This window comes from Marmota monax, unplaced genomic scaffold, assembly GCF_021218885.2.
Source record: "Marmota monax isolate L192 unplaced genomic scaffold, Marmota_monax_Labrador192_F-V1.1 WCK01_AAM20220418_F8-fsc00163, whole genome shotgun sequence".
Lineage (NCBI taxonomy): Eukaryota > Metazoa > Chordata > Mammalia > Rodentia > Sciuridae > Marmota > Marmota monax.
Genome location: NW_026693660.1, coordinates 1,298,637 through 1,312,520, shown reverse-complemented (window position 1 = coordinate 1,312,520; position 13,884 = coordinate 1,298,637). Strand labels below are relative to the sequence as shown.

Sequence of the window (13,884 nt, the reverse complement as noted above, 5' to 3'; positions counted from 1 at the left end):
AGAACTGTACCCTCTGAGCAAAAGGTTGGACATTTATCTTCTGGTAAAAATCAACCAATAGAAAAGAAAATATCTACAGATCCTGCAGTAGCAGGTGACCAGGGAGCATCTTAACTAAATCACCCAAGAAAGGCCACAAGTGAGCAGGCCTCACCTGCACCCACACAGCTTTAGATCAGCTTTTCAGTAGCTCCCTCTTGACTACAGACAACCACATTTCATCAACTATGTTTGGAAGGTCTGTAACATAAAAGAGAAAGAAATAAAAGGATAACTGGAAAAAGGAACCCAGAAGGAACAGGCAAGCAGGTAGCCAGTAAAACAAACAAATAAGAACATATGAATATCTTCAAAGAGCTACGAGAAGATATTGCAACTAGTAAACAGGAATAAAATGCTATAAGAGAAGAACATTCAGAGAACAACAACAACAACAAGTTACTGGAATTGAAAACAGTAACAGTAGGAATGAAAAATTTGGAAGGCGGCTTTAAAGTTAAAGCTCAGGGACATCTTCCAGAAAGTCAATCAAGAAAACAATGATGGCATATAGAAAACTATAAAGATTAGAAGATCAAGTAGGAGACCCAAAATCTTAATAACAGGAAGTGAAGAAAGTACAGAAAATATGGAGAAACTAAATGGTCAAACATGGTACAGTGTGCCCTGGTGTCCACGGGTTCTGTGTCTGTGGGCTCCACCAACAGACAAACAGAAATATTTCTAAAAGCCTGCATCTGCCCTTCCTTGTCATTATTCCCCAAACGGTGCTATGTAAACAGCAAGACCACTATTTGCATTGCATTTGATATTATAAGTAACCTAGAGGTGAATTCAAATGTATGGGAGGATGTGCCTAGGTTTTATATATAAAAGGCACTTGAGCATCTGAGGGGTACACTGGAAAGCAATTCCCTGTGGATTAACAATATTTAGTAAATATAAGAGATAATAATATTTAAGAGAACCTTACACATTTAGAGGTTGTGTGTTTTTAGGCTGTAAAGATCAACTCAGTACTGAGCACAGTGGGTGGAAACAGAACCCTAGCAAGGCGCATCATTATGAGAATTGAAAACACGAAAGGCAAACAGAATCAACAACTTTTCAGAAAGAGAGAAAAAGAGTGTGTAAAAAAGGCCAGGAATTCAAACGGTAGAGCAGCACTGTCAGCTAAGGCACGATGGCAAAGTTTTAACATTCCCATTTACATGTTTACTTCTGGAATTCTGTTGGACATTTGCTGTTCCCAGCAAACTCCCAATCAAAGGTGCAAATAGAGACAGGTATATTTGAAAATGCAAGTTTTCAAAAATGTTTTTCCCCAAGATGCCTTTTCTTTGAAAGTCATCTAAAAATGAGGAAGCTATGATATTTAGGAACAAGAAATCCAGCCCAGGAGACTCCTGGATGATGGATTGTGGCTGGCCTGGCCCAACAACCATCCAGATAGAGCAGAAGCAGAGGCCCTGGGAGACACGGCCGCAAGAGGATGGGAGTCCTGGGGTTCCTCCCAGGTCTGTGTGATTGACAGGAATTGGATAATCAGGGGCAAGGACGGGATGGACTGGTGGCAGGTATCTAGAGAGCTAAGGAAATAGAAAAATAATACAAGTACTGACTCCAAGGAAAATAGAAATGGAAAGGAATCGTAACTCAGGTTTGCACTGTGTGTAGCCAGCCTCCCTAACGTGAACACTGGTTTTAATGGGGATGGTGTGGGGAAGGCAGATGGACAAGAGCTAAATTCTGAAGTTGTATAATGGGAAATTAAAATATAATGCTTAAAAAATTAAAAAAACTAATAAGCAATAGTGTTTAAGAGAAACCAGATACCAATATGTATATGTGTGTATTTATGCACATATATGCACACATCTGTATGTATCTATAAATATCTGTCTCTCTCTCTCTGTATATATTTCTGTCTAACCTAATTTATATAAAGTTCAAGGATTGGCAAAATAATGGTGCTAGAAGGCAGAATAGTGTTCAGCTTAAGCTTAGGCAAGTGTATCTAATGGGATGCAACAGAAGAATGTTCTGGGATGATGTAAAAATCAGTATGTGGATACAGGTGCAATCACACAGGTGTCTATGAAGATAAACAGTCATCAAGCACTCAGATTTACATACCTTGTATAATATGTACTTTATACCAATTAAAAAAGGAATAGAAAAAAAAGAAGCAGGACAATGTTACTTATTGATACAGAGGGAACACAAAATAAATAGCTAATAGGTGCTTGTTTAGCATATATGAGGTTCTGGGTTCCATCCCCAGCAGCACAAAATAAACAAACAGCTAAAAATGTTGAAAGTGTTTGCCCCTGGAAAAGAAGAAAGATGAGATGAGCAAAGACTAATTTTTTCTGTAGTGAGCCTTATAGAATTATTTTGATCTTATTAAATTATATGCATGTATAACTTTGATTTTTTTTTAAAAAAAATGCCAAAAATCATCAAAGGACTTGGCTGGCAGATGCTGTACAGCTGCCTGCAAGGTTGAATAAAATGGACCCAGGACCTGAAGGCTCTGTTCCTGGCTCTTCTCTCCTAAGTTGTAGAGTGCGGAAGGGCTAATGAGACCCAGGTGCCCACTCTGGTGCCCGGGACCTACAGGCCATCCAATGGAGAGTATTCACATTGCCCAAGGGCCTCTGCTGCTTTGAAGATGAGCAAGCAACCTTCCCAGCCTGCCCTGGGGTGACCAGACCCTGAGAACAGCTGACAATCTACAGTTAGGTCTCAGACTCACAGAATTAACAATGAACTGGCCTGGCCCCCACCTCCTCACCTCGCAGGTTCCGGATAAAGTCCTCCAGCATCATCTTCCGGTCAGGCTTAATGTTGGGGCTGTACATGTCGGTGTTGAGGAGGATGATGGCGAAGGCCAGGATGAAGATGGTATCAGGGTTGTGGAACTGCTGCACCACCTCAGGGTTGCACATGCAGTAGCGCTGGCTGTGGTGGGGGAGACACAGGGTGGCACCACGAGCTTCCCAAGCTCCAGCAGTGGGCACTGTCGAGGGGATGACCCAGCTCCCCGAGGGCTTTGGGCCCAGGGAGATAATTGTCTGCCCCATATGGCAGTCCTCTTCCCCACTGAGAAGACAGGCTAGCAGCACTTCTCCCCAGGTGCCCCCCAGGACCAGCCTCACACAGATGCTCAATACAAATGTGCTGGCTGGTGGGGACGAGTGACGGGCAGTGGATCTGGAGGGCCCCATGTTGCTTCCAGCTTAGAGGGCTCAAGGGGTTCTGCCCCCTTTGTTTCCTTTTCTCCTTTCCCTCCAGCCCACCCTCATGCCTGCCTCAGAAGGGTGATCCCCCCTCACCTCTGGTCTCTGGAATCCCAGCTGCTCTGCTTCCCCACCCACACTCCCATGCTCTAGGCACATGTGAATGAGGAAGGGGTCCTACCTGAAGGCCTCTATGAGCCGCTCCACCTTCTGGGCCTCCCCCTGCACACGGATGTGAGCCTGGAACTTCCGCAGGGCCTCATCCAGCTCCATGCTGGAGAAGTCCATCTCATCCACCACGCAGCTGAGGGCAGGTGGAAGGAGGGGTGGTGAGGACAGGTGGGGACCCTCTGCTGTACTTGAGCTGGGGGATGTACAGCCAGGGCCCTCTGAAGTGGGCAGAAAGGATGGACATAGGGTCTCCCAAGCTCACTTCCCCTCAGGAGTCTTCCAGGAATAACCCAAGAGCACAGTGTTTTCGTACCTTCTCTCTACCAACACAACAGCCCTGTCAGGCAGGCCACAGGCTGTAACCTCCATTTCACAAGCCAGAAACCTGAGGCACAGAGCAATCAGCCGGTGCCCAAGGCCGCAGAGGCAGGGGGAGGCTGAGGTCAGACCCTCCTACTCCAAGTCCCAAGAGCCCAGAGTGAAAGCAAGCTTAACAATGGAGTAACAGCTGCGGCCTGGAGTCCCAACTAGGCAGGAAGCTAAGGCAGGAAGGAGCACTTGAGTTCAGTAGTTTGAGACCAGCCTGGGAGATAGAGTAAATAAATAGAAGGTATTTTTCTGATCTCTCAAAGACCTGTTGGGGAACCCCAGTTCTCAGGGGAGGCTTGTTGGGTAGGCTGGGATCCCTGAGGAGTAAATGACATATCTGATTTAATGTGGGATGGGGCACTGTGATGCACAGAGCCAGGTTCTGGTCCTGGTCCTTGGCTGAGCTTTTTGTGACTTGAATTGATGGACTCCCCCCTTTTAAGCCTCAGTGTGTTCTTCTGAAGAGGGAGGAGGTCAGAGTCCCTGCTCCTCAAGGGACTTTCTACCTGAAATGCCACTCGCAACCTGAAGGGTTCCTCGAATGTCCCATTGCAGTGAGTGGTGGGAAGAAGAGGAGTTGGGGACACCAACCAATCCCCCTGCTTAATAGTGGTCTCATTTTTCTGGCCTGGATCTCTCCCGGAGGCCTCCTCAGCCCCTACATCCTGCCTTGTCCTCCTTTGGGGTGGTCCCACAGGCCTTGTTCACCAAGGCCCGGCAAAGCTGCAGACCTCCTCTGAGCATCTAAGCATTGTTCCTCCCCGCAGGCTGATCACAGAGCGCGAGGCGGTCGTAGCTGCTGACAGACTCAGAGCTGTCTTTCCCTCTTTCCCCCCATTTCTCTCCTCCCTGCTGGCTCCTTACAGCCTTGACCCCCACTGCGTAGTGCTACCACGTGGCTGGGCAGGACTCCCAGCCCCCACACCCTTGGCCAACTCCAAGGCAGTATCTAAACCCCAGGCATTAATCACCTCTCACAGTTCCTTGGCCCTCCAAGGTGTGCCCATGGCTACAAGCACGTGATTCAGTGCACAGCACACCCACCAATGGCTCAGAAAACATCTGCAGAGTGGCCACGCGAGGGATGGGCTCTGAGCAGGACCCACCTTCTCCATGTTCCTAGAAGACCAACAGACCCCAACTCTGGTGTCAACTGTCAGGAGAAAGCAAGGGGAGTTGCCACAAGGCATCTTGGTGGGCTTGGAGGTCTGCCTCCCCCACTTCTTTCAGGGGAGGGATAAAGAGGAGAAAGAGTGTCACCAATGAGTTCTAGAGAGGAAGGGTAGGGCTGAGAAGTAGTTAGAGGCTTCTCTCCTTCCTGACCAAGGGCAAAGCCATGGCCATGATCAGCCAGCTGCAAGCTCATCCTTGCTTGGGGGGAGGCCTGCTCTTCTCGTGCTTGTCTGCCTGGTTAGGAGTCCGGAGAGATGGGCTGGGAGCTGGAGGCAAGAACCTTGCCCGAGCATAAGAACCAAAAATGTCAGTGTGTGGGCACTGAGGGATGACTGGGCAGGTCCAGCCAGGTGAGAGGACACTCCAATTTCCCGGTGGCTCCCATAACTTCACCCTGCACCCTCCCCAGTTGTAACACAGCTCTGAAGACAGCACCATCGGGCCCACATCTGTGAGTCCCCACAGCCCAGCCCAGCAGGGGATGGGCACTGAGCACCACTGAGCCACAGAGCAATGCTTTTCTGGAAGAGACCCAGTGACGGAGACCCAGAACCAAGGAGAAGAGGGCACAGGGAGGAGAAGCAGAGAACAGAAGATAATGAGACAGAGAGGGAAAGAGACAGGGAAAGCTAGAGAGTGAAAGAAAGAGGCAAGGAAGAAAAGGAGGGAGAAAGATCAATTTAGAAAGGGGGAGAGAGCTGGGGGAGAGGGACAGAGCGAGAGAGAAAGAGAGATAGAGAGATGATGTAGATGAGGAAGACTGAGGTGGATGAGCCAGGGCATGAAGCAGAAGACAGCCACATTGTGTCCTCTCACCCCTGGGGCCTCCACACCTAGGAGGCCAAGCAGGAGGACAGTGGGCCCAGCCTGGCCAATGCAGACCAACAAGCCTGGCTCCTTGGAGGGTTCCCAGGATGACCCTTGGCCCCTGTGGTCTGGCACCCAGCTGCTCCCCACGACTGGCTCCCATTTGTCCATCTACCCTCCCAGCCTCTCCCCTGCCCTTTCCTTGTGGGCTCCTGAACTGAGGTCTTGGTTTCTCTTCCCTCCTCCATATCCCACCCTCCACCCCGCCTCTCTCCATGTTCCTTCTGCCCCAGAGCTCTGGACCAGTCCTTCCCCTGCAAAAATAATGACGGAGGTGGGTGCTGGAGGCCAGGGCACCATTGGGGGAGGTGGCGAAAGGAGGTGGCAGCTGGAGAGAGTGGGATCTGCTCACTCAAGCACGATGGCCTAGTTTCCCGTCCTCCACTCAGGTGACATGCAGCCGGTTTGCACGCTCACCCGCTTGGGGCTGTGGTTAAAAGCTCCAGTAATGAGCCAAGAGCCCTGGACCAAAGGCTGGGCTGGGAGATCAGCCAGGTGGAAACACCAACCACAGAACAGGGAGTGCTGGATAAATCCTTCCTGGGCCTGCGGGTTGGGGGGACCTCAGGGGAGGACTTCTGGGCTTCGGAGCTGGAGCAGCCTCTAATTCAGCACCTTCCAGTGCAAGGAGGTGAGAGGTCATGCGGGAGGGATGAAAGGAAATATGGATGCCCCCCCCCGCCCCCCCCCATTCTTGCTTTCCTCTCTGCAACACCACCGTGGGGTGTTATATGGTCCTGAATTTCTCGGACCCTGGGGGCAAAAACTCAAGTTGCCCGACTACAAAACTGCCAAGTAGGGGAGGGGAAGGCCTGAGTAGTCTCTGTACTCCTCCCCAAGGCAAGCTGCTTCCTCTCGATGCAGAACCCACTCCCCAATTCTGACGTCCCCTAGCCAGAGCCCAGAGAAGGGCGAGCCCACAGCCGGTCTCTAAAGGTGCTATATGCTCCCCATGGTGCACTCTGTGTCCTCTTGGGGAAGGGGCTGGGAGGGGACTGTGTGCCCCCCAGCGTGCTGCTCCTGTGGACCTTCACCTCAGGGTCTTGCTGCCTTGGAAGCATCATCAATCCTTGTCCCTCACAGCATGGTTCTTTTGGCCTCTCTCCTGTACCTTTCAGCCAGCACCTTGACCTCTTCTTCCTCTCTCCTCTTTGCTTCTCTTTCCATTGCTTCTATTTTGCAGCATCTAGCCCTTTAAACTCCACCCTGCTCCACCTTTCTTTCCTACCCTGGAATCCCTGTGGGGAGCAGACTGGTGACAGTTTATCAAATCCTTCCTGCTACTTTGACCCAGGACAATCACCTCTCCTTGTTGATCACCTTTAAGGAAAATAACATCATACATTCCAGGTGTCTTCCCTGGTTGGATTCTCTTTCCATTTTACAGAAAGGAAAACTGAGACTACATAGGGACTTGCCCCACACTCCCACTACTAGAAAGCAGGCTTTCGGATCCAACTGGGCCCTCTCGGGTGCACCCCTGTGTGTCCACTGGGGCAGCATGTGGTCCAAATGCCAGTGGGAGGCTCTTGTTTAATGAGTGTTGTTCTTAGTGCTTCACTAATCACACAATGACTTAATCTCCTCAAGCCTGTGCAGTATTAGCCATTTTCAGGAAACTGATGCTCACAGGAGAGTCGGCCCTGCAGGGGGACTGCACACATCACATTCCTTGTGGGCATCTCCTGGTCTAAGCAGGGCTGCCATCTCCCACTTCCCACTGCTCTCTGCGGCTCAGTGGCTGGTGCTAATGTGTCTCTCCCCTGGGGGCTGCCTTCTTCCCCAGATGCCTGGTGGGGGCCTGGGAGGAATTCAGGAGGTATGTTCCAACACAGTGTGGAGGCTGACTATTGGTGTGTGAGGAGACCTTTGTCCATCGGTAGCCAGCAGGAAGGCTGTGTGGGCACCTGCAGTTCAGAGCTGGCTTGGGCACACAGCCCACGGCAGGGGCTCTGACTTCCCACCTCCCTACTTCTAGAGCTTTTCCTGACCCTGATAGTGGCTGGCTGGCTGGCTCTCTTTCAATGAACACACATTGAGTGACTCCTGAGTGCAAAGGGTGGGCAAAAAATACAAACACAGTCTCCATCCTGGAAGAGAGATAGACATTAAATGAAGAGTCGAAAATAATTCTTTGTATGTGTGATGAGTTCTATGCAGAGAAAGGGCATGGTTCCATGAAAGGACGAAGCAGAGATTATTTTATATTGCTGTGTCCTTAAAGGCCTCTTTGGGGACAGGACATTTCAGCTGATATCTTAAAGATATGTAGGGTTGAACAGGAAGAGGGAACATATGCCAAGGCCCCGTGGTAGGAAAGAACTTACAAGAACCTAGAAAGGGTCAATGAGAATGTCGTGCAGAGTAACAGGGAGAATGGAGGATAGTGAGGCTATGGAGGTGGGCATTTCTCTCATGGCCTGCAGAGAGAGATCTTAGAGTTTATCCTGAATGTGGTGGAATACAGTGGCAGGGAATGATCAGGGGAGTGACGTGATCCATTTTGTTTTAAGATATCTCTCTCGTTGTTGGGCAGAGAATGAATGAAAGGGATGAAGGAGAGAACAAGAATGAGCTGGACCCTGAGTCAGGACGCTACAGCAGAGATCCAGGCTAGAGGTGATGAGGCTTAGGTAGAGACACAAGCAGCAGAGACAAACTGAGTGTTTGGTCCGAGCAACCTCTTAGGTGATAGGAATGTGGGAGGGTGGAAAAGGAGGAGTCAATGGATCTCAGAGCTCAGGCTTCACTGGGAGTCCGGAGATGCTACTCCCAAAGATGAGTACATGGGGTGGACACAGTTAGTGAAGAAGACATCAAAACTTGTCTTGGCCATGTTCAGTTTGAGATGCTGTTGCATATGGTTTGATTTCTCCCTTCTATGAATTGCTCTCACGAACACCCAAATGCGTGCGTGTTTTTATTTTACAAATTAAAACCTTACCTTGGCCCTTCATTGCTCACTACTCTTCTTTGCAGTCATGCTTCTAGAAGATGACCCTTCTTGTGCTCTCTCTGCTTCCTCATTTTCACTCATTTTTCAGTCCACTCCACTCAAGCATCTATCCACGGCACCCTGGCCACCATGTTGCCAGATCCAGTGGACTCTTTGTCCTCATCCAACCAGCAGTTGGCAATATCATCCCTCTGATGGTTGCCCTCTTATTCTCTGGAGGTGCCTCTCCTCCTCTATCTGACCTCTGACTTGAGACAGTCACCAGGCCCCTTTCTAGATGGCCTCGTCTATTCCAACAACTGTAACTGCTACACACTGACCACTCTTCCCTGTCTCTTGCAATGATTTTACTAACTAGTTACTTTGCTCCTTGGCTGATCTCTATGAAAGACCAGTACTGTGCTACCTAGTCCGGAGCTCTTGTGTCACCACCGACTCTATGCATTTGACTGGCACTTGATGGGCACTTCTGAGATTTGGCTGGCTGAGGGCACCTGGGATGCTGTGGTTGGAATATCATCACTGGGCAATGCTCATGAGAGGATAGGATGCACTGGTATTTCTTGCAGGCAAGTCAGGCTGTACATCTTTTGTTTTACCTGATATTTAACAGTTTGACTTGCTTGAGTAAATATTTGACAATGTCTAGTTTTATAAATTCTGCAGATGAAATGTCCCCAAGCCCAGCATTCCCCTCCCTCTTAAAGTGAAAACATATACAGCATATTCGGTATAATTGGTACCAATGCAGTGGTATGAAGCACCAACATATCCATATGCAAAGACCGAGTGTCCCCAGTTCTCAATAGCTCTGGAGGTTGTTCACAGTGACATGACCCCTCACCTCTCCTCCCACTCCTGTCACAGGCTCTCGGTTCTGCCTACTCCCCCACTCCTGGTGGCTACTGCTGCAGCTTAGGGCCTCATCCTCTCCTACTATTACTGCAATAGCCTCCCTTCCTCCAACCATCTTCCAGAATAGTCCTTCTAGGACACTCAGTCTGTCACTTACTACCCTGCTTACATTTCTTCAAGGCCTTCTCACAGTCCTAGTATGAAAGCCTAGTTCCTCAGCAAAAAAGGCAGCCTGTGCCACTAATACCCAGCTTCTTTCACCTCTTCCGCCTCCTTCCCCTGGTGGCCCCTCTTTCAGGCCTCTGCACTTCGCACACATTATTCTTTATTCCTGACACCTATTGTACCCTGGATCTGCCTCCGGTCTGCCATGGCATTTCTCTCCCTGGGTCAGGACGTGCTTACCTGTCTTCTCTCCTTACATCTGAGCTCTTTCAGGATAGGGCAGCTCTTCTCATCTCTGTATCCCTGTATATTTATGAGCTCAATACATGTTTTGTATGATGAATGAATGAGAGATCAATGAACAGGACCTGTGTATGTGGTCAACTGGAGAAGAACTCCCAGTGGCCTGCACCTTTGGAAGGACCACCCAGTGGCACCGGATTGCTTAGCCTGCTTTGTCAAGATCATCCAGAGCTGATCCCAGATCTGTACACAACTGCAGGGAAATGACTCTGAGGATTCCAGAGGTGGTGTGGGGTACACATGCTTTCCTCTTCCTTCAGCCACACATGCAAGTGAGTCAGTGATGAGAACCAACCAGGGGAAACTGGACTGCTTCCAAGGCAGCCTGTCTGGACCTGTCTTGGGAGGTGCTGCTGATCTGATCGGTGAGAGAATCACGAGTTGTGCAGGTTTTGCTTGGGCCTCCCTCGTTCCCGTAGGTTTCCGCAGAGGCTGCAGCAAATACCTGACAAGGGCTCGGGATGCAGAAGCACAGATGTTCCTGCATCTGTATAAACAGGTACAATCTTGCATCAAATTGCTTGTTAACACTGATCAGTGTGTGGAATCAGTTTATGTTGAGGGGAAATGAAGCGTCCTATGCCACTGTGATCAAAATGAATTTCGTCATCTCATTTTTTTTCCTTTAAATGCGAGCAAGACAGTGTCTGGCAGACAAAAGAACTGGTTAGGAGCTGAAAATAGGTAATAGCAACAGCAGGGTGTATTAATTGGCCGGAAGAGATGGTAAGGATCTAGAAGGTGAGGCCCCAGCTGAGGCCTGGGAAGAAGTATGTAGCTGTGCTCCAGGGGGAGTCTGCCACGAGATGTAGAAACCTGGTTTGATTCTGCAATTCTTGGCTTATGTGATTTAATTAAAAATATCTCAGTCCACCGGAGGGTTATTTTTGTTAGTCAGAACTCATAACATGTTCCACAAAGGTCAAGGCCTTTTGGGAAAATGTGATGGGGCTAGGAAAACAGAGCAGGGAGAAGCTGACTCAGGGTGTTCCTGGTGACAACACAGGAATAAAGAAAGTCTCCTTTGAGGGGGCCTCAGGGGGATGGCTGCCAGTCACACCTGGAACACTCAGGAATCCAAAGAACTAAGTTTCAACTACCCAGACAAATTAGAAGTCAAGGTGGATGCCTGAGACACTTTTCCTCAGGGACCCAACAGCATCACTGTTGGTCAGTGGTTCTTAAACTTAAGCATGCACAGGATCACTTGGTGGGCTTATTCACCCCAGACTGCTGGATCCTACCTCCAAAAGTTTCTGATTCAGTGGAACAGAGACTGAGGAGAATTTGCATCACCAATAAGTTTCCAGGTAAGGCTGATGTTGCTGGTCTGGGGACCACACTTTGAGAAGCAAGACACAATGCCAGTAACAGTGGGTGGCATGGGAAGAAGTCAAAGCTTTGGGGTCAGATATCTTGGGTTTCAGTTTGGTTTCCTCCTCTAGCTACTCAGTCCAAGTCAGTGGATCTCTCTGTGCCTCAATTCCTAACCTAGAGAACAGAGATCATGCGTATCACATCTACTGGGCAGGGATGCTATGAATTTTAAGATGATAATGTATGTAAAGTTCCTAGATTCAACAGGGCTTTATATACTATTGTTTTCATTATGTACCTGGAGACCACTTCTGGTGAGTGACATGCCAGGTGAGTGAGTGGATTCAAAGTCCCCTCTAGCTTAGATATTGAGAATATCCTTCCTTGCCAGGCATGGTGGCATATGACTATAATCCTAGTGGCTTGGGAGGCTGAGGCAGGAGGATGGCAAGTTCAAAGCCAGCTTTAGCAACAGTATGGCGCTAAGCAACTCAATGAGATCTTGTCTCTAAATTAACTACAAAAAGGGGTGGGGATGTGGCTCAGTGGTTAAGCACCCATGGGCTCAATCCTTAGTACCAAAAAATAAAAATAAATAAATAAATAAAATACCCTTTCTTAACCCCAGGACTACAAAAACAAAAAACAAAACAAGGAAAACACCTTTTCCTTCACTGCCAATTAACTGTGCCTGAAATTGCATCATTAGACAATCATCTGATGGCCCTTTAAAATATACATATAGCAGAGAGAGGAAGCTGAATCTAGCTCAGACCTCTTGAGACTTATGAATTGGTTTCTCAGCTCTGCTTTCTTCCCAGATGACAGGATCAGAGCACAGCAAATAAAGCAGAGTCAAAGGATGCAAGAGGACCTGATTCCACTCCATTTCTCTGCCACTAGAGAAATGGAGTGGAATCCTCTCTCTGGACCCCCATTTCTACCTAGGTAAATAAGAGGTCTGAACTAGCTGATCATTCCAGGGGTCTTTTGGTGCTGTGCTTTGCAAGTGGACTAACCAGGACTATAACTGCATGCAGAATCTGTCTTTAGGTGGTATAGGGTTAAGGGCTTATCTGGCCTGGCTTTAGATCTCAGCCATTGATGAGCTCTGCGACTACCTAACCTCTCTGTTCCTTGGTTCCTTCATTTAGTAGAAATGAACAGCACTCACAAAACTATTGCAGAGACAGAATGAGGCTTCGCAATGTGAGATCTTGGAGCAGCACCTGCTGCACACGGTCAATGCCTGATACATGTGAGCTGTCAGTGTTATGCTTCCCAGCCTGCTCCCTCACCAACGCCCTGCTGCAAGACCTCAGGAAAGGGTGACTCCCTGAAAGCCCCTCCTAGAAGTTCCACATGGAAGAATGGTCAGGCCAGGTACAGTGGTGCAGGCCTGTAATCCCAGCAGCTCCAAAGGCTGAGGCAGGAGAATCATGAGTTCAAAGTCAGCCTTAGCAACTTAGTGAGGCCCTAAGCAACTCAGGGGGACCCTGTCTCTAAATAAAATGCAGAAAGGGCTGGGGATGGGGCTCAGTGGTTAAGCATCCCTGAGTTCAATACCTGGAACAACAACAACAACAAAAAAGTGGTCAGCTGGAGCCACAACTGAATGTTACACAGGGATTGAGTGAGACCCCTCTAGAGCTAGAGCCTGAGTAATCAGGAAGGGGTTGAGTGGTAGGGATGTCCGTTATTCAGGATGTCCAGTTCACATGTGGAAGTGACTACACTGATACGGTATTGTCAACCCTGGATTTGTTTGTCCCCCTCAACTAGGGTCTCCAAGATGTCCACATATAGAAGCAAGGGAGTCCTCACCTCCCATGATGATTTTTACTGTCCAGGAGAGTCCTTGTCTATCTATGGCAAGGTAGGGGATGGGAGGGGGGCTTGGAGAGGTAAAGGGTCAAGACCATAAGCCAAAGACACTACCTTGTCTGTCTGTCTTCCTTCCTTTCTGCTGTGCTGCTGAGGTTCAAACCCAGGGCTTCATATATGCTAGGTAAGCACTCAGTCCCTCAAAGACACCACTTTTCACAGAGACACACTGCTTTCCATTCCTTTAGGCAGTAGGAGTGCAAAGTTTTCAAGCGGTGGAAATAACTCCACTTCTTCTCTTCCTGCCCGCCCCAGGCTTCCTTCTGTCCTCCTCTAGACCCATGAATCTGCCTGGGCCCTCGCCTGCTCTCGCCTGCTCTCCCTTTCCTCCTCGTGGGAATTCCTCAGGAATGAGAGAACTCTTCTGAGATTACACGCAGCACCATGGGCAGGATGTTCTTGAATAATTTCTTCCCAGTGATGAAAGGCCAGAGCCTTGCAGTCTGTTAAGTTTGACAGACAATCTGTCTTCATTTTGAAATGTCCCCTAAAAAGAACAATCTGTTATACTCTGGCCAACACATTTGAATGGAAAGAAATAATGAAATCTGACCCAAACATCACAAAGGAAGGAGTAACCGT

General features: G+C 48.8%; 1 protein-coding gene across 4 annotated transcripts in view; it reads right to left on the bottom strand.

Annotated features, from left to right (window-relative positions):
* The window catches only part of Iqsec3 (IQ motif and Sec7 domain ArfGEF 3), a 106,431-nt gene that overhangs the window by 17,595 nt on the left and 74,952 nt on the right, over positions 1–13,884 (bottom strand). For all 4 annotated transcript variants that reach the window (XM_046459833.2, XM_058584124.1, XM_058584123.1 and 1 more), the window contains 2 exons: positions 3,424–3,546; positions 2,798–2,964 (listed from right to left, as the gene is read on the bottom strand). In XM_046459833.2, the coding sequence (XP_046315789.1) occupies positions 2,798–2,964; positions 3,424–3,546 (290 nt within the window). The remainder of the gene's footprint in view (positions 1–2,797; positions 2,965–3,423; positions 3,547–13,884) is intronic.